The sequence below is a fragment of the Macaca mulatta genome, chromosome 7 (genome assembly GCF_049350105.2).
Source record: "Macaca mulatta isolate MMU2019108-1 chromosome 7, T2T-MMU8v2.0, whole genome shotgun sequence".
Taxonomy (NCBI): Eukaryota; Metazoa; Chordata; class Mammalia; order Primates; family Cercopithecidae; genus Macaca; species Macaca mulatta.
In genome coordinates this window covers 59,422,724-59,443,809 of record NC_133412.1, presented here as the reverse complement: position 1 = coordinate 59,443,809, position 21,086 = coordinate 59,422,724, and the positions used below count along the sequence as shown (strand labels likewise).

The following is a 21,086-nucleotide window of genomic DNA, read 5'->3' as shown; positions in this document are numbered from 1 at the left end:
CCTTGGATAATGGGGAGAAGGCCATCTTTTTGAAAGAGAAGATCAGGAATATTTCAGTTACAATACTCTCCTGACACATTTTCACCATCCCAAACTCCACCCAGTGTTCTACAGAACTATTTATGAAACTTTTAAAATCTTGACCTAGGCTAGGCATGGTGGCTCACGACTTTAATTCCAGCACTTTGGGAGGTTGAGGCAAGCAGATCACTCAAGCTCAAGAGTTTGAGACCAGCCTGGCCAACATGGCAAAAAACCCCATCTCTAATAAAACTACGAAAAATTATCCAGGTGTGGTGGCATATGCCTGTAGTCCCAGCTACTCGGGAGGCTGAAGTGGGAGAATCACCTGAGCCCACGGAGTCAAGGCTGCAGTGAGCTGGAATTGCACCACTGCACTCCAGCCTGGGCAACAAAGTGAGACCCTGTTTCAAAAAATAAATAAATAGAGAAATAAATAAAAATAATTTTTAAAGAATTTTAAAAATTAAAAAAATCTCAACTTACAGTAAGAATTTACATTTTACATCATAGTACATGGATCACATAAACACACATAAGACTTATATGTATACATAAATAAATATATATAACTAAAAAGTTTCATGAAACAATACCTTTACTATGGTATAATAAAAATAATATAAAATACCTTTGCTATGAAAAAGATAATATAAAATATGATTTTGCTAAGAGCCTTATGCAATCTGATATATGCCATTATTTTTTTGTTTTAGAAAAAGGAAGTTGGTTCCAACCCACTAAATTGATTTTTAGTCCTCACTAGTGGGTCATGCTTGAAAATCACTACTTTCAAGTTTTCTCTGATTTTTTATAGCAATTCCATATGGGGTATTTGTTTTGATTCCTCATTTAGCTCCCATCTTTGAGCCAGTGAATCTTTTCATATGTACATTGATTTTGCCGCATTTGCATTTGATCAGCCCTACTCAAGAGGTCAGTGCTTACTCAGATTTGGGAGCTGGGATGGGTTCTGAAATTCCTCATTGGAATCTTTCATATGCTGATGCCAGACTGCAGAAAGGGCTTAGATTTCCTGTGGCTTTTCTTTGGGTGAGAGGTGCAGTGAGCAGCAGGGAAGGTGCACCATTTCCCAGCATCCAAGCTCTCAGGGGAGCCTTGGACCTTTTGAAGGGATGTTTGTAGGTGACCGCCTCCTATTGGCTGAACGAGGTAGCCATGTCTTAACTGCTGTAACTGTCCACTGAAGGAGCATTTCCATCCCAGCTGCACATGCCAAGACTAAGCCAGGGGCAAGACCGATGGAGATCTCCACGCTGAATGGTCCCCAGCATCGGGTCACTGTCCAGCATTACCAGTTGTTCCCACTCAAAGCAAACCCCTCCAGAATCTCCAGATGTGGCAAGAACAGCACCTCCCTGATGATGGGCTCTGCCCTTCCACCCAGCGTCCTGCACATCCACCTGAGACATCCACTGAGACTTCTCAGTGTTTCTGGCATACGCTGAGCAACCCTCTCTAGTTTACAAGACTGACATAGAGTTGTCCTTATTTCAACAGGAATTCAAAAGAAGAACTTGAAGTAAATTCCTAATTTCAAGCTGCCTTCCTAGCTAACCAAAACTCCAAGTTCTTGGAACTATTTGTTTATTTTGCCCCAGTGCCTATTTTCTCCCCATGTTTATGAGCATGTTGCTATTCACAATGAATTGCTTTTTAATAGCCAAATGTAACCTATATATGAAAATGTATTACCAACTCAAATACACAATACAAATGTATACATGCATTTTTTTGAGATGGAGTCTCCCTCTGTCACCCAGGCTGGAGTGCACTGGCATGATCTTGGCTCACTGCAGTCTCCGCCTCCTGGGTTCAAGCGATTCTCCTGCCTCAGCCTCTTGAGTAGCTGGGATTACAGGCACGTGCCACCACACCTGGCTAATTTTCGAATTTTTAGTACAAACAGGGTTTCATCATGTTGGCCAGGCTGATCAGGAACTCCTGACCTCAAGTGATCTGCCCGCCTCGGCCTCTCAAACTGCTGGGATTACAGGCGTGAGCCACTGTGCCCAGCCTGCACAATACAAATTTAAGGTATTACAAGTTGAGTTCCCTGATTCAAAAATCTGACATCCAAAATGCTCCAAAATTTGAAAATTTTTAAGCACCCACATGACACTCAAAGGAGATGCTCACTGGAGACTTTGGATGTTGGATTTTCAGATTGGAGATGCTGAAGCGAGGCTAAGAATATAATGCAAATATTGCAAAATCCATAAAAATGCGAAACCCAAAACACTTCTAGTTCCAAACATTTTGGATAAAAGATATTCAACCTGTATTGCTATTGTTAAAGCTGTTATTGTTGATGTTGTTCATTTATTTATACAATAAACATTTTCTGAGATTTGTTGTGTGCCAGGCACTTATGATACAAAGGATGAAGATAGTCCTTTACAACCTACTGGAGAAGATAGATGTGTAAATGGATAATATTCCTAGTGTGGGAAGTTTCATAAGAAAGGTTTAAATAAAGTACCCCCTTCTAAAGTGACTTTACAAATGGCCACATGAGGAGCTAACTCATGAGCTAGGGCTTGAAAGCTGAATGAGCGTTTTGAGGTGAAGAGACCCTTCTGTATTTGGGTCAAAGCAAATGTCTTCAGGGCAGTGGAGCCTGGAGCATGAGCAGAAAGGAGAGAAATGAATAGCCAATTCAGGCCAATTAGGGAATGAGGACCTTCTCCTACTGGTGAATAGATTTCTTCTCTTTCTTGCTTGCTTGCTTGCTTGCTTGCTTGCTTGCTTGCTTGCTTGCTTGCTTGCTTGCTTTCCTTCCTTCCTCCCTCCCTCCCTCCCTCCCTTCCTTCTTTCTTTCTCTGAGAAGAAGTCTGGCGCTGTTGCCCAGGCTAGAGTGCCGTGGCAGGATCTCAGCTCACCACAACCTCCGCCTCCTGGGTTCAAGCGATTCTCCTGCCTCAGCCTCCAGAGTAGCTGGGATTACAGGCACATTCCATCATGCTTGGGTAATTTTTGGTATTTTTAATAGAGACGGGCTTTCACCATGTTAGCCAGGCTGGTCTCAAACTACCTTCCTCAGGTGATCCACACACCTTGGCCTCCCGAAGTGCTGGGATTACAGGCGTGAGCCACTGTGCTGGCCAGTAGATTTCAATTCAAAGTGTACCTCCCTCCCTCTCACTCCTATACCCCTGGGGCACTGCTGGGAAACAGAAAGTTGGAGGGGTTGACAAAAGGGCAGGTCTCAAGGTCCTGGTCTGCCTCTGCCAAAATAATTCTGCCTTAACTGATTATATATGAGTTTTCATGATAGATTTTAATTCTAAAAAGGTTTCCATGAATACAAAAAAATAGAAAATAATAATTCTATAGTTAATTGCATCCAATGGATATTTTTTTTACCCTATGGATATATGACCATCTTTCTGTTTAGGAAACTTAAAGTATTTATTGAGGCATGCCACAAAGCCAGTAAGAGCATGGATTTTGCAGTCAGACAGCCTGGGTTTGGGTCCTGGGAATGTCTAGCTGAGTGGTCCTGTGCAAGCCTCCTCACCTCTCGGTTTGGGAATATACTCCCTAAGCTCCAGGTTGTTGTAAGGTTTAAATGAAATGAGATACGTGAATATTTTAGCGTGGTGCCTGGGGCATGAAGAGTGGCTAGGAAATGGTTGGGGTACTAAGTTTTATTAAAAAGACTCACTGGAGATTGAATAAATGAATAGTAGGGGCTTCGAGGGTCTGACCCACCTGACGGCTCATGCCCACGCCATATCTGCAGCAGGGGAGGTGCCTTCTACTATGCTCATAAATGTTGACCATCACTTAACTTCGGGGTAAAGAAGGAGAACAGTGAGGAGGAAAAAGACCGAATGGTCTTCTTCTTCCAGGGAAAACTGGAGAAATAGGAAGGGGAGTCACAGAGATGGCAGCTCCCAAGCTGCTTCCAGGAACCCAGTGGGAGCTTGAACTGGCCTCCTGGGACAAAGGGGTTGTCTTTGTGTCGCTCAGCCTGAAGTGGGACGATTTCACCTGACAAGGGCAGGAGGAGCAGATGCTCCCCTGTATTCCCCAGGGAACCTCTATTCTTGTGCTGTTTCCACTATCAGACCTATACCCTTACTACCACAACCCCAAAGATAGCACTTCGTAACCATATATACGTACACATACTTCCCCCGTTTATGTAGCTTAATTTACCTAAAGCAAGACACTGAAAATGCCTAGACGGGTTTGTATAAGCAGACAGGTTTGGTCCTACCTCATTCTCCAGCTATAGAAAGCAAACTTGCTATGGACCAAAAAAGAAAAAAACAAACAAAAAACAAAAAACACCAATCCTGGGACCTACCAATGCAGGAATTAGTCACAGGACCCTTATCAAAAAAGCAAGCAGAATGAACTCTTTTCCCATGGTCAGTCTGCAGAGATGCCCACTCACTGTCCCCACTTTGGAGAAAAGGAGTCTGGCCAGGCAGCAGAGAAGCCTCCATCAGGTGCCTGTGGCCTTTCTCTCTCCCGCTGCCTTCCTTTCCTCCACCTCCTTCACACCCCATTACCAAGGATGAGATTAGGCTGAAAAGTCAGAAATCTCAGGACTAAATGATCCCCATGCTGCAGAGCCAGGTCAAGCAATATCCCTCTGCCCACCCTGGCCTTCTGAAGCTGCTTCCTTCTGTACCTAACTGTGTGACATGGTGACACAGAGATTCCTACCAACACAATCCTGGCTTCTGCTCCTGCCCCTTACCCCAGCACCACTTTCAAATATGAAGTTACATCTTAGCAACCAAGACCCTCCCCATTCAGGTCAGAGAGACCAGCCTCCTCCCTCTGGTAACAGCCACCTGGACAGAGCAGTTGCCTGATAGACATTCACTCACCTGGTGCCCACCTACCTCCCTATGCACTGTCCCCCAGGGCTGCCGCCTCCCTTGCTCCTCTCTCCAGCTGCCCAGCAGTGATTGCAGCACCACTTATTCTCGGACAGCCTGTGGCCCAGGCCTGGGTCAGAGCCGGCAAGGATTGAGAAATGGACGCTCAGTTCTCAGATGGAGGCCAGCCTTTGAGTCAGATCCCAGGCTCCGATAGTTGAGATGCTGTGAGTAGGACACAATATTCACCACCTGCTCTGGACAGATGACTCAGGACAACTGTGTCCCACCTGGCATGGATTTGCTCGAAGACTCCCGATCTGAGCCATCTGACTGCTCCACGTGAAAAGGCTTGATCCAAAAAGGGGGACAGCCAGTGCTGAGAAGCTCAGCCTCGGAACAAGGTCCACCATCTGCTGGGCTGGCCGGCAACACCCAGGAGGCAAACCCAGTGCAGAGCCACAGAACCATAGTGAAGTTCCTTGGTCCAGCCCAGCTGCCCCTGCCTTCTTTGGACAACACAGAAACGACTAGGAGAGCAGAGAGATAGCAAACATGACTCGGTGCCTACAATGTGCCTGGCACACTGCTAGGAGCTTTCCATAAACCTCATCACATGCTGGGAGCTATGGCACATGCCTATAATCCCAGCTACTCAGGAGGCTGAGGCAGAAGGATCAGTTGAGCCGGGAGGTTCAAGACCAGCCTGGGACAAACCATAGCGAGAACCCATCTCAAATTATATAAAAATTTAATAAAAAGAGAAAAAAAAGTCACATACAATCCTGCCATCAATCTGGTAAATATATCACCTACTTTACAGACAAAGCCACTGCACAAACGTTCATTAAACACCTACTGTGTGCCATGCAATTTCCCCAAGGTCACATAGTTAGCAAGTTAGCAAGCCAAAATCCACCTGTCTCCAAAGCCCAGGCATTTTCCATAGCATCTCATTTCCTGTCTGTGCCACCCTTTCCCAAAAGCAACAGACTGGCTCTCAGAAGCTTACGTAAATCAGTGGTCCTCAAGCCAGCTGCATCAGCAGCATCTGCTAGAAATGCAAGCTCTCAGGCCCTGGCCTAGACCTCCTGAAGCAGCACCTCTGGACATGGAGCCCAGCACTCTGTTTTCACAAAGCCTCCAGGTGATTTTGGAGCGTGCTCAAGTGTGACAGCCCATGACCTAATGTATACAGAGCATGTTGAAAATTGCAGCATAAAAGAATGGGGCACTTGTGTGTGTGTCCTGTTGGCATTACTGTCATGAGACTAGAGTGCCTTTCCCCCACGTAGGCCCTTGGAGAATCTAATCGTAGGGTGGCATTTAACCCATCTGCCCCCCAAAGAGCATCCCACACATCTCTCCTAAGCTCAGTCTCTGTGAGCCGTGTGTATGTGCTAGCCTGAGGTTTTTGTATGGACCTCTCTTCTGAAGAATGGAATGTTTCCCAATGCTCAGCACCAAATGTTTCAGGGCTTCCTGGGGGCTTTAATGAGGGTGTAGGTGCAACCTGTAGGAAGCCCTTGAAATTCCATGCAAGGCTGCGAAGATCTAGCCACTGCTGCTGGAGAACCCAGGCCCACGGTCGCAAGGGAAGCATGGGAGGAGGGAGTACTTTATCTGGGGATAAAGCTGCCTTTGTCAGCAGGCACAGGGGACATTGTAGGGCTCAGTCTGGAGTGCAGTGAAGAAATTTCTAAATTGCAAGGAGTTAGCGCCTTTGTCAGTGTCGCCTGCTCAGCTCACACCCACAATCTCTCTCACAATGGCCCGGGTGCAGTGGGGCCAGGACAGACATCGGGTCCCACTTCCATCTTGCTCTGGCAGAGAGGCTGAGGAGCAATTTAGCACCCCAGGGCTACGGAGGCTGGCCTTGCCCTTCTTGGATCCTGAGGCCTGGGAGGCCCCCATAGCCTCCCTCCTCCACTAAGTCTAAGTTCTCTCTTGTCATCGGTACCTGAATCCAGTTCCTGCCTCTCCCTCTTTTTTCAGAAGATCTGTTCTTTCTCACTCTCAGAAGGTAATTATTCCAAAGTGTAGCTGAGACTTGGCCCTGATTTTTCCTAATACAGGGTGGTTTGTGCTTCAAGGTGGAAATTTTATCACCCCTGTCCCCTTCAGGACATTCTGCAGAAGAAGAAGAGTCTCCACCCTGCCCAGCGCTCCACAGTCCAGCTCACTGCAAGCCAGAAGAGAAAGGGAGGAAGACGCAGCTGAGAGAGCCCCGCCCTGGATAGAACCAGGAAGTTCAAGCACCACTTCAAGCTCAACCAAGAGCTTCCTATGCAATCTTGGTAATTCGCAGCCTTAGTGTGCTACGATCAAAAGTAGATGAAATTAATTTTCCGCCAGAAGAAATAAGAAGCTTCTACTGCACAGTGTTACTGAGAGAATGAGGCAATAGAGGTGGAAGCATGCTGTCAACAGCTAACCAAGCGGAAGCCTGCTCACCTTGTTGGCCTTCCAGCCCACGGAGCGGAGAAATCTGTTGAACAAGTAATTCTGATGCTTGCTAAAGTTCCATAACCAATAACGTGCATTTCCTTCTAATTCTCCTCTTTTTTAATTACAAAATTTTATTTCCAAAAGCAAATTTTTAATTATGTAAATTTTTAATTCTGGAAATTTTAATTACTAAATTAAAATTACAAATTTTAAAAAATAATTTAAAAATTTTTTATTTTAAAAATTCTAATTTAATTTTTTAAAATTAAAATTACAAGTTAAAATTTAATTTAAAAAATTAAAATTATAAATATTTTTAGTTTCAAAATTTCAATTATAAATGTAATATATATTTGTTGTGGCAGGTAAAAACATTCAGAAGGCAAAAAGAAAGTGTATCCTTAAAACGACATAACAGGGTCATCTCCTATTCTGTTCAAACAATGGCAAAATAAAGAGCTTAGAATCAGAGCAATAAGCCCCAGCTTCTGTACTAAGTGGCTCTGTCAACTGCAAGTCCTTTTACCTTGCTGAGTCTCAGTTTCCACGTCCACAAAATGGAAACAATAACTCAACAATCTGACAGGGTTACTCAGAGGTCTGAGCAAGGAGCTGTCTCGCAGTCTATAAAATGCCTTGGGAATTCTTTATGCCGTACACTTTCGGTCATGCGAACTGTATTATCATGATGCAGAATATAATTTAACAATTTTAACTAGTAACGTAACATCACGACATGATGATAATAAATTCTCTTCGCATTTAGCACTTTCAACTTAGAAAGATGGTTGAGGCTAAAACTTGACGATTTTATTGTATGTCCCCACTTACGGATGCAAACACTGAGACTCAGAGAAGTTACATGTCCAAAAAGTGCGCATCCAAGGCTACGCAGTCAGAAGCCATTGGTCCCTTGATTCCCGCTCCCGGGGTCTCTTCTCCTCTTTCCCTGGCCCACAGCAACGTATAGATTTAAACCAAAGGTTTTAACTTCATACAAAAACTCTAGCTGACTTTCATCTAGGCCATGCTGCCCTCTTTCTGGCCTTTTTTTCTTTCAAACTGTCCAATGGGCTTGCATCCTTTCAAAGTAATATTCCATCACTAAGGTACTATACAACTAAAACAAGCAACTGAAGCCAGCCCACAGGCAAATATACCACACACATGCCAACAACTCCCAAATTCACTTCTCCAGCCTTGGACTTCTTGAATTCTGACTCTTTTTTCCTACCACTTGCTTAACATCTTCAGCTGGGGTTTAACTTGCATTTCGAAAGTAACACTGCCTGGCTCTTATTCAGTGAGGCAGAAAAAAAAAGAAAAGAAAAGAAAAGAAAAAGAAACACTGCCAAATACTACTCTTGATTTCCCCCTAATAAAATGTTTCTTCCCTAAACTTCCACATTTTGGTAGTTGTCACTAGCATCCATCAATTTCCCAAGCCAAAATCCTCAATATCAAGGTGGGAAGAACATAGACTCTGAAGCCAAAATTCCTGGGTTCATCTCGCAGGTCTGTCCCTGCCCAAATGCATGATCATAAGCAAGCAAAGAGGCACATGTCTGTGGACTGTTTTTGTCATCTATAGGACGGCTAGTGCACTAACATCTACCTCACAAGGTTTGTTTAGGACTAAATGTGGTAATACTTGTGAGGTTCTTAGAATAGTTCCTGCCAGAATAAGCCCTCTGTGAGCTTTTATTCATCTTGATCCCTCTGTCTCTCTGACCTTCCGCATCACATCCAATTTATCAGTGATTCTCGTTGGCTCTATCCCCAGAAGCTATCCCACTTTCTTTCTGCTTCTCTCCGTCTTCACTGCTGCCACCCTCCTCTTACCAGTGCCTCTTGCCTGATTATGGCTTTCACCTTCTAACTGGGATTCTGGTTCCTACCTAGACCTTCATAATCCATTTTTCACATAATAGCAGGTAGGCTTTTTGAAAATATAAATTGGATCATGACATTCGCCAGCAAAAAATTTGCAAGGGCTTTGAATTACTTTTAAAAACTGTTTTTTGTTTGTTTGTTTGTTTTTGAGACAGCATCTTGCTCTATGGCCCAGGCTGCAGTGTAGTGGTAAGATCATAGCTAACTGCAGCCTTAAACTCCTGGCTCAAGCAATCCTCCAGCCTCAGCCTCCCGAGTAGCTAGGATAACAAGCACATGCCACCACATTTGGCTATTTTTTTTTTTCCTGTAGAGACATGGTCTCTCTATGTTGCCCAGACTAGTCTCGAACTCCTGGCCTCAAGCAATCCTCCTTCCTTGGCCTCCCAAAGTGCTGGGATTATAGGCCTGAGCCACTGCACCCAACCACTTTTTTAAAAATTTAATAAACTTTACTGTTCTAAGCAGTTTTAGATTTACAGAAACGTTGCACAGAAAGTACAGAACTCCCAAATACTGATCTCCCTCTCCACACACACAATTTCCCATACTATTAACATCTTGCATTGGTGTGGTACATTTTTACAATTGATAAACCAATACTGATACATGATTATTAGCTAAAGTTCATGGCTTACATGACGGTTCACCCATTGTCTTGTGCAGTTCTATGTTCTGACAAGTGTATAGCGTTATGGATCTACCACTGTAGTATCATACAGAGGGATGTATTTACTGCCCTGAAAATGCTCTGTGCTCCACCCCTTCCAAAGGTTTTGCATTGTTTTTCAAAAAAATACCCAAATTCCTTACAATGTCCCAAAGGAGCTACATGATCTCACCCTTGTTTATCTCCCAAACTTCAGCTTCCACCTCTGCCTCTCCTACTCGCTGCAACCCAAAGTCACCCTGGCCTTCTGGCTCTTTCTTGAATAAGCCATGCCCATGTCACCCTAAGGTTTCTGCCTTAGTTGTTTTCTCTTACAGGAAAGTTCCACTTCCAGATCTTCATATGGCTGGCTCTTCCGACTCCACATCCTAAGTGGGATCTTTCTTGTCCACTCCTAAACCAGGCACTCACTGTTACCTCTCCTTATTGTATATTCTTCATAGAACTTGCCAGCATTTGAAGCTGTCTTGTTAGTCTGCTTGGGTACCTGCATACCATCCATCCACCCCATCTAGGTCCCACACAGGGACCTCATCAGCCTGTTCACTGTGGGGTCCCCAGCACTAGAGCATGCCTGGCCCATAAAGGGTTGATAAACATTTACTGAGTGAATCAATGCACAAATGAATGAATAAATAAATGACCAATGCCACATAATGAGTTTCTACATTTGGTTGTAGTTTCAAGTTTACAAAGAGCTCTTCCAGACATTTCCTTTGCGTAATTTATGTGATTAGGCCCAGGTTTAAATGGAACTTAAAAAACATATTCACAGTATCTCTCTTAGCTCCTAGAAGCCACAGATTAGGAAACAGAATGTTCTCTCCAAGGGAAGAGAGTTTAGTTCCAAGAGCATTCATGACTCTCTGGACATGACAAGAGGAATCACTTGGTTTAATTCATGACTCTAAAACAAAGAAAAAGTACTTAGAGATATAGAACCTCAGCTGATTAATAACAGCAACAACAAGCATCTGCACAGCACTTGCTGTGGGCCAATGTAGAGGCTGAGGCAACTCCATTTTGGGTGCTAATCCCCCATGTTGGCTTCTGATTAACTCCAGTTCCAGGAAAGTCTCGTAAGATTTCTAGTCTATCTACTGTTCCTTGTATAAGAACATGTACTTATCCTGCCCTTAGGTCAAAACAATCTCAATGTTATTGTACTTACCATAAATTCTGACCTTGAGCAATCTCCCTACCCATTCCTTCTGAAGCACTGTGCCCTTCTCCTATGATATATAAACCCTGGGTCTGGGGTGTAATGGTGGGGATTCACCATCTTGTCTCGCCATCCTAGACACAGACGTGGCTTCTGGTCATAAGTCCCTATTCAACATTTCTTTCTAAGAAACTGGATTTTTCAGCTTCTTTCTTTGGCCCCTCAACTTCCTCAGCCTTTCGGGGTAGATTTGCCTAGGCCTGCTCACCATGGAACATCTAGACACAAGGCTGAGGAGTATCCACATGGTATCTTGCTCCACAATTCACTTGGAGGGTCGGTACCATAATGATTTCCCCTTTTTCTTATGAGAAAGGGAGGAAGAGACATCACAGGGAGTAAAACAACTCAAAGCCCAAAGCACAGAGCCAGGAGGTTAACCCAGGATTATCTGACAACAAAATCCAGTCACTTCTCGTCCTTGTAACAAAAGCTGAGTAAGTGAACACTGCCGTGCTGAGCATCTAGAGCTCCCTATCCATCCCCTTCAGCCCCATCACATGGCTGGGCTTAGAAAGGGTTAAACGCCACGGCGGGAGGGAGTGGTCAGTGCCTGCGTGGTGCTATTTTTAAGGCCAAGATTAGGATGGTTTGCACAGCACCACCTGGCAATGAGAAAAGGCCAGGTATTAATGAACGACACACCCAGGGGGAGAAGGGGGAGAATGTTTCCACTCAGCAAGACTTTGGCAGGAACCGTGTGTTCAGTTTGGGGTCTTGCCTTTTACAAGGGTGTGGAGGTAGTTGAGTCCCTCGTCTTTTCTGGCTGTCACAGAATGGCCGAGATGCCCTGGCCCACGCGGCTTCAGACGGGACAAGGGTGGAGTTCGAGGTGGATGGTGCCGGGCTGTGCAAAGCAGTTATTTGTCCCACGCTTTCAGTCTTTCTGCCCACACAAGTATCTGAGGAACGCCGCTTCCTGCCTTGCATCAGAAAGCAACATTTTTAAAGATTAAGAAATCCCTACTTTCTTCTCTTAATTTGTTGTTGTCATGACATGACTGACTCAATAAGTAAAAATTTTAAATCCCTGCCCAAGGACACAGGCTTGTCTCCCCCACGCTTGAAGTTCCTCCAGATGCTTCGTGCGTCCTTCCACCTCCACATGTCAGCACACTCTGTCCTTTCTAAGCAAGGGCCTCAACAAGCCCTGCCTCCAGCGAACTCTCATATGTTTTTCAAGGTTTGGCGCAGAATCACCTCCTCCAGGAAGACTTCCCTGACACCCCCTCCCAACTCACACATTAAATCAGGAGTTGCCTTGACTGGACACAGTGGATCAGACCTGTAATCCTAACTCTTTGGGAGGCTGAGGCAGGAGAATCACTTGAGACCAGGAGTTCAAGACCAGCCTGGGCAAGACCCTGTCTCCACAGCAAGACCCTGTCTCTACAAAAATAAAAATGAAAAGTTAGCTTGGTATGGGCCAGGTGCAGTGGCTCATGCTTGTAATCCCAGCACTTTAGGAGGCCAAGGCAGGTGGATCATATGAGGTCAGGAGTTGGAGACCAACTGGTCAACATGGAGAAACCCTGTCTGTACTAAAACTACAAATATTAGCCGGGCATGATGGCGGGTGCCTGTAATCCCAGCTTCTCGGGAAGCTGAGGCAGGAGAATTGCTTGAACCCGGAAGGTGGAGACTGCAGTGAGCCGAGATCGCGCCACTGCATTCCAGCCTGGGTGATGGAGTGAGACTCCGTCTCAAAAAAAAAAAAAAATAGCTTGGCATGGTGGCATGTGCCTGTAGTCCCAGCTACTTAGGAGGCTGAGGCAGGAGGATTGCTTAAGCCCAGGCTTAAGCCAGGAGGTCAAGGCTGCAGTGAGCCTTGATCACACCACTGCACTCCTTGTTTCAATAAATAAGAAATAAATAAGGAACTGCCCTTTGATTTGTCCTCTCAAAGCACTCCATGCTAAGCTCTCTCATCTGTGTGTCTGCCTTATCCAGTAAGAGAATAAAGCCTTGCTGCCAGGGGCTGTGCCATATCTTTCTTTGTAGCCCTGGTATTGAGCATAGTACCTGACACAAACTGGATGCTAAGTAGCTGTGAGAGGAAGGGATGAGAAGAGGAAGAGAAAGAAGGAAAAAAGGCAGGGAGGAAGAAGGGCGGAGGAAGAAGGGCAAAGGAAGGAGGGAGAGAGGGATTCTTTGTGATCAGATGTATAGATACAGAGACAATATAGACACATCAACACATGGATCTAACCTGTTACAGGCACACGTATGCATGTGCGCACCCTAGTCACAAGAGGCAGGGTTTGCATTGAAAAGAGCACTGGTCCAGGAGTCCAACAGGCTGAGTTCCTATCCCCTGGGCTACTGCTGACTAGTGTGTGACCTGAGGGAAGCCAGTCCTCTTTCTGAGCATCAGCTTCCTCATCTGTAAAATGGGTTATTATAAGACTTATATAGAATTATCTCACTGCCTGAAATACAGTGGACGTTCAACAAATACCAGCTCTGCCTTCCCTCAGCTCCATCCCGCCTGCAGTGCCCCACACACCCTCTGAAATGGGAAGAAAAGAGCAGCAGTGTGCAAGAGCCAGAAATGCCTGTGTCTATACCCTCCCCTTTTCCGCCTCATAACATCATAGCGATTCAGACGGTTGAAAGCACATCCGCCCGACACTACCTGCAATCTATTTTGTGCTGTTTTTATATTCATCTTGCCAGCGAAAGGCACATGCATTGCCTCCAATGCTGTTCTAGTCTGGACTGCAGCAGGAAATATGAGGACAACTCTAATGGGAACAGCTTGGCACCCATCACCGGGCCTTAGCGTCCATGGGGGCTCAGGTGAGGCCCTCAGGATAGACAAGGACATACAAAGCCTCAATACAGTGCTCACCACCCATGGGGCCCCTGCTCCATCTCCTCTGCCCTGACCTGTTTCTAACCTCACTGTCAGAACCCAAAACTGCAACCCTAATCCCAAGCCCAGAGATAGCCAGGACCACTCTCTGTACCTTGTTGCCCTTTAGCCCAGAATAACCCACGGCTTGGTGCTGCTTTCTTGTCCCAGAACCCCCAGCCAACGTCTGCACTTGAACTCATCATGAGGTCTGCTCACCACAGTTGGGGGCCTTTACAGGCAAGGGTTTTGCACCCATGGTCAAAGGAGGACAAAGCAAGTGTCATACTTTATTTAATCAGGTCTTGAAAGTTAGCAACAAGTTGTGTATTATCAGCAAAAATTGAAAGCAACTGAGAAGGGCACAAGAGAGCTTTATGGGGTGATGATGATGGTAATTTTTTGGGTGGGGGTGGACAAAGTCTCACTGTCACTCAGGCTGGAATGCAGAGTGATACAATCATAGCTCACTACAGACTCAACCTCCCAGACTCAAGCGACCCTCCTGCCTCGGCCTTCCAAGTACCTGGGATTATAGGTGTGCACTGTCACACCCAGCTAATTTTTAATTTTTGTAGAGACGGGGTCTTGCTATGTTGCACAGACTGGTCTTGAACTCCTGGGCATCAGCCATCCCCCATCTCAGCCTACGAAAGTGTTGGGGTTACAGATGTGAGCCACTGCACCCAGCCTGTGATGATAACATTTTATGCCTTGCTAGGGGTGTGCTTTACACTGGGGATATACACTTTTCACAGTGAACTGAATGGTGCACTTAAGATACATACATTTCACTGTATGTAAATCTTACCTGAAAGAACAATAGTAAACAAATATTGAAAGTTAGATGTATGATGAAGTCAAGTTCCACCCTGGAAGATTCCCCTGCGTAAGTAAGTGCATACACATAGTCTACCTCCAAAGGGAGACCACCTGTATCCTCATCCTACTTTCTGCTAGAGAAGAAGCCAGCGGGGGCTACTTTGGGCCCTTAGGTACTCTTTATTTAATCCCCAACTTATTTGGAAATGCGTTCAAAAAATAAGACGGATAGCCAGGCATGGTGGCTCACTCTTGTAATCCCAGCACTTTAGGATGCTGAGGCAGGGAGGATCACTTGGGGACAGGAGTTCGAGGCCAGCCTGGGCAACATGATAAGCCTTCATGTCTATATTTAAAAAAGAAAAAAATGAGGAAAAAAAAGACAGACGCATGGATGGACAGAGGGATGGAGAGATGGATAGATGTGACAAAGCAAATATAGTAAAATCTTATTTGTAGAACCTAGATAATGGACATAGGTATGTTGACAACAATTCTTTCCTCTTTTCCATATGTTTGAAAATATTTGTGATGATATTTTGGAAAACATAAAATTGAAAGCAAGCCAAGATGCCCATAATATGGGGAATGGTTAAATAAATTACTGCACAGGCATCTGATCTGATTTTCTGAAGTTGGTAAGACTGGTGGTTCAGAAACTTTGTCGGAACTGAGAAGTTATCCACAACCCAACGTCGAGTGGAAGCATCAGCATGTGAGCAGTATGGATATGCAGAAGGCTCACTGTGCTTTTTCAGCTGCATACTGCTTGCCAAGAGTACAGGCATTAGAATGTAATAGACTCGCCTGCGTTCAAATCTGTCCTGCCACTCATCACCTGGTTGAACTCCCTGTGTCTCATTTTGGTTCACCTGTGAAGTAAAGACAGCAGCATGTACCCCACAGCACTGTAGGTAAGGTCAAATGAGTCAGTGCTCATGAAGGATGGTCCTAAATCAATGCCTAATGCTGAAAGCACTCAGGAAGAGGGAGCTGCTGCTATTACTGAGGGTTTCCAGGGTTCAGGGCAAGGCCCCTCGTAATGACAGATGCACACTCAGGGATTGGCTGCCAGATCCAGATGTGGAGAATAGAGACAACTGGCTGATACACAGGCAGAACCTTGCCCCACCAGCAAAAAGCTCTTATTCCCTTAGCTAACAGGTCACCATAATTTTTTTAAGATGCTGCAAGAAAAACAGACTGGATGGATGTACCCTTATAAAACTCAGTGTCTAGGTTAAGCTGGTAAGATTTGAAACACGTTTCTTTTCCCATCCCTATTCTACAGTTCGCCTGTTTGCTTCTCCATCCCTGCCCCAGCATAACTCCCACACGCCCTTCAGAAAGCAACTCAAATAGCACCTCCTCAGGGAAGCCCCACACTGATCTGCCAGACTAGGCCAGTTCCCCTGGTACAGCCTCCCATAGAACTTAACCCTCTTTGCCGTTATATTTATGTGCATACAGTTGTTTATTTAATGTGTCCTATTAGATCCCCAGAGCCCAGCACAGTGCTTGAAGCATAGAATATTCTAAATAAATTTATTGTAAATAAATTCCAGGCTGGGCATAGTGGCCCACCAGCCTGAGCAACATAGGAAGACTCCATCTCTACAAAAAAAATAAAATTTAGCCAGGCATAGTGGCACACTCCTGTAGTCTCAGCTACTAAGGAGGCTGAGGTGGGAGAACTCCTTGAACCCAGGAGGTTGAGGCCATAGTAAGCCATGATCACGCCACTGCACTCTAGCCTGGGCGACAGATGAGATCCTGTCTCAAAAAAAGAAAGGGAAAAGAAAAGAAAAAAAGCAATGAAAATGAATTCCAAGTGTTTGGGAAAGTGATTTCACTCTTTGTATATTGAAAAGTAAATAGGAAATTAGGAGGAGACAGAGAGTAATAAAACTACATCCAAGTTTGTCCCGGGCAACATTACATAGCTCTTAACTATCAAAGACATATGGCAGTGTCTCATGTGGTTTTACTTTTTTTGAGGGGGGAGAAATGTTGTGGGAGTGTGGGGGAAGGTGTGCAGCAGAATCCTCCTCAAACCCTATGCCCCACCCTCCAGCCCTACGCAGAGCCTCCCTCTGCTTCCCATAGGCCCAGCCCCTCCTTGCTGACAGCTGGCCAAGTCCCAAGGATCCCCAGGTATCTCGATTCATATTTCCCAGCAGGAGTCAAGGCACCTACGGTGGAGACCACAGGACCCAACTATTATTAAGGACACATCCAACCACCATGGCCACATGCTCAGAATCTGCATATGTGAAATAGCAGAGCTGGAGTGTTGTTAGGGGCCATCTCTAGTCCAACACCCTTCCATCCACTTTATAGACGGGGACACTGAGTCCCAGATATGGAAAGGGGCTTATCCAAAGTCACACTGCTATGCAAGGATTTAACTGGACAGGTGTCCCTGCATGTGAATGCCCAGTCTTCTAACAGCCTAACTCAGAGAAAAGAAGGGACTGCATCAAATGTATTGAGTAGATGATGGGGCATCGCCCAGATAAGCTCCTCAACCCTGGACCGAGGCGTTCATTCCCACAGCTGGCATAGGGTTGTCTGTGACAACTCACAACTGAGTCCCTCTCCAGAAACTACCTTCAGCCAAAGACAGCTGCCTCGCCCAAGGTTATGCCTGGGTTCCAGGGGCAGCCCACAAGCAATGACTGGTCACTGCAGGGATACAAAACCCCACAGGATCCCCTGGATCTGCTGAGGCCGGTGTTGCAACTGCATCACAGCCCAACTTCTCCATCTGTCTGATTCTGCCTCCCTCACCCCACACTGGTGTTGTTCCCAGAGCACACACCAATGAACTTCGTATGTGCAAATCTCTGTCTCACCATCTGTTACCAGGGAAACGCAACCAAAGGCGGTGCAGCCAGGGTAGGAAGTGGTAAGACCTCCCCGTGAATCAGAGTGAATAAAATGGTTTCACCAAACACTGAGCACCTAGTAAATACCAGGTCAAGTCCCAGCCTCAAAGATCCCCAGTGGAAGTAAATGCATCCATGTCGTCTGCCTCCAAAGGGAGACCACCTGAATGCTCACCCCACTTTCTGCTACACAAAGAGCCAGGGCTACTTTGGGCCCTCAAGTACTCTTTTCTTCATCCTCAAGCCTGTATATCTATGATGGTTGCTGTTTCAGAACAGGGGAGCAGCCTGCTTAGGAGAGCTGACATGTCCTCTGAATATGTACATGCCATTTGGGTCATTTCACATACTTTATCTTAGTTATTGTTTCTGCCTTCCTGTGAGGTAAGAATTTATGACCACCGTTGTGCAAAGGAGGAAAGTGAGCCTTTGAAAACCTTTTCCCAGGTAAAGGAGCCTGTTACCTTCAGAGCCAAGATTCCATCCCAGGTGGCCACGCCCCATGGCCCAGGTTCTTATTCCCTATACCCCACTGCCTTTCTTCAGACTTCAGCAGATGCCTTAATGCAGCCTAAGCAAGTGGATGCCAGGGTTCCAGCCATGTCTTTCTGGAGCTAGAAAAGTCAGAATATGCCTTTGACTTGCTTACTTCTCCTTTTTAAGGAAAACTCTTATGCCAAAGTTGCAACGGACCTGAAGTTTCGCCAGTGTTAACTTTAAAAGTTGGGCAGAAGGGTTAAAACGTTTTGCTCTGATGCCTGTTTATGTTTCCAGAGCAAAGGAAGAAGATCGTAATAAGAAATGCTCTCATCCATTGGGCTGTACCTGCAGGAAGGTAGGGGGTCTGGATGGAGGCCCCTCCCAGCTCTCAGATCTTCTCCAGAGACCTGCGCTCCGTTCACTTCTCCCGGAGCTGAGCAGCTCCCTCTTCCGCTCCGCTTCTGCTGAAACTGGAGCGGAGCTGGTGGGGACCCTGACAGCTACAGCGTTTTAGACACTGATGCCTCTGCCCCATGAAGAGGAAGCCAGGGCACACGGAAAGCCACTGCCCTGGCCAGGGTTCACTCTCATCCCTGGGGGGTCCTGCAATTGCCCTTCCTGAACTCTCTGCCAAGCACATGGTAAGCATTCAGCCAGCCTCTGCAAAGACAGGCATTGTGTCCTACTGCAGCACACATGTGTGCCCCCACACACTTACATGTGAGCACACACACCACTGACACACTCACTCATATACTACACAGTGTGGCCAAAACCATGCTTCCACTCCCCTGGGAGGTCGTCAGGAAGGGTCCACCCCTGCATTCCAACCTCCCCTGAGTCCCCTGGGATAGGAGAAGCAGCTCCACTCACCGTTCTGCCTTCTCGGGAAGACTCTCTTCTGCAAACTCATCACACAGGGTTTGAAGGAGGGAGAGAGAGTTGTCAAAAGTTCCTCCAAACCAGGATCAGGGGTCCATGGGAGGGTCGATGGCAGCTTCTCGACTGGGAGTATTTGAATATGAGTTAAAACTACAAAGTAACTCCTCGTTACAACTGTTTTTTTCCTCGGCAGGGAAGGAGAAAAAAAAATCCCTTTCCCTCTGCCAGAAAATCTTTAACGTTTCACAACGGTCGTTTCCAACTCCTGCCCTCCTTGAGAAGCAAATGTGTATAAAAGCAATGTTATTTCACTGAATCAAGCCCTCAGATCATAAGCCTTTTCCTGTACCACAAACAGAAATGTAAAACCTCAAACTTTCCTTTGGACTTGGAGTCTGTTGTGAGAGGGCAGAACACAACCCTTTCTGAGGTCTAATGTATGGAAAATGTGCCGCACTGTTTAGATCATCGCAAGCACTTGAATCTCTGCCCCTCTCTTCTACTGTGTGTTTTTTTTTTTTTTTTTTTTTTAATGAGTTCTGGTGTGTTTATGTAATTGCATGGGACAAACACAACACCTAAAATCCTTGCCCAAAGTTGAAGTGATTCATTTTCTCCTTCACACACACCACACACAAACACAGTGCCTGTTTAATCCAAGTGAAAACGCCTTTCATAAAATCTGCAAAGAGCTTGGGCAGAGAGACCCATGGTGAATGCAGCCTGTGTCCTGAGAAGGGCAACTGGGCTCGGGGGAAGGTGGAGGCAGACTTTAATCAACACAAACAGAAGGCGCTCTGACTCCTGCCATGCCAGGACAAAAAAGGGATAAATGAAAAAGGGATTTGGGCTCTGGGTAATGGTGCTGTAAAATGTTTTCAGCCTACTCTATCCAATTTCCTCTGCTTGCCTTCTCATACCAGGACATTTTATTTTTGGACTTGGACAAGATGTACTATTATTTAAAATGACCAATTTGACCGCTGGGTTAAATAAATCCTTGGATCACCGTTGGAAAGACCAAAAGAATATACAGTGAGTGGGCAAACAGAACTGAAACCTGAGAAAGTAATATCCACCCCTCTAGTGGAAGAGTGTGATGATTTTCTGGACATAGCAGTGTGAGACTGAATGGAAGGGAAAGCCTGCTCTGTTTGATAGAGAGAGAAAAACTTACCAGGAAAGCAAGTGAGACAGATCCTGGTCTAGTCCCTGAGTTATCTGTCACCAGCCAAGGGCCCCAGGTGTTTTTGGGATGGACCCCCTGCCGTGGTGCCTCTGCTACCACTCAGGGCTCCAAAGAATCGTGGCCACTGGCATCACCATCACTCTGCTCAATCCACTGCCGAGACACTGTGACTTTCCTATTCCCTCCGCACCCCTCACCCCCATGCAAACATGCTTTAGATAATCATTTCTCAAGGCAGTGCTACAGGTTGCCAGAGAAACTCTGCTATCAGCACCTGGAGTCAGAACAGCTCCCTGAGAGCCATCATCACCCCTGGGTGAAGGTGGGGACCCCACACTGGCACTTCGTGGCCCTTCCTTACTCTGATTATTGAATGAACTGCCCAGGCTCTGAAACTGCAGGATGCTGCAGCTGTGCCAGGAGCACTGTGAGGGCCAGAAACTGGCCTTGCATGTTAGTGGTACCCAACGGCAGCAACAACAGGCAATAGGCTAGACAAATTCTGGGAATACTCTGCAGATATTAAGATGATGTGAGGCCGGACACCATGGCCCACGTCTGTAATCTCCGCACTTTAGGAGGCCGAGGTGGGTGGATCACCTGAGGTCAGGAGTTCAAGACCAGCCTGGCCAACATGGCAAAACCCCGTTTCTACTAAAAATACATAAATTAGCTTAGTGTGGTGGCGTGTGCCTGTAATCCCAGCAGCGTGGGAGGCTGAAGCAGAAGAATTGCTTGAATCTGGGAGGTGGACATTGCAGTGAGCCGAGATCATGCCACTGCACTCCAGCCTGGGTGACAAAGTGAGACTCTGTCTCAAAAAAAAAGAAAAAAGAAAAACAAGAAAATAAATTAAGA

The 21,086-nt window shown here is 45.9% G+C and overlaps 1 protein-coding gene across 16 annotated transcripts in view; it reads right to left on the bottom strand.

The window, feature by feature from the left end:
- The window catches only part of IL16 (interleukin 16), a 131,058-nt gene extending 111,270 nt beyond the window's left edge, over window positions 1-19,788 (bottom strand). For 4 of the 16 annotated variants that reach the window (XM_077937631.1, XM_077937634.1, XM_077937639.1 and 1 more), the window contains exon 1: window positions 18,503-18,629. Coding sequence is in view for 2 of the 16 variants with exons in the window: in XM_015142855.3 (XP_014998341.3) it covers window positions 19,031-19,070 (40 nt within the window). In the remaining 14 variants the exon portion in view is untranslated. 16 annotated transcript variants of the gene reach the window in all.
- Window positions 19,789-21,086: the final 1,298 nt, after the last annotated feature.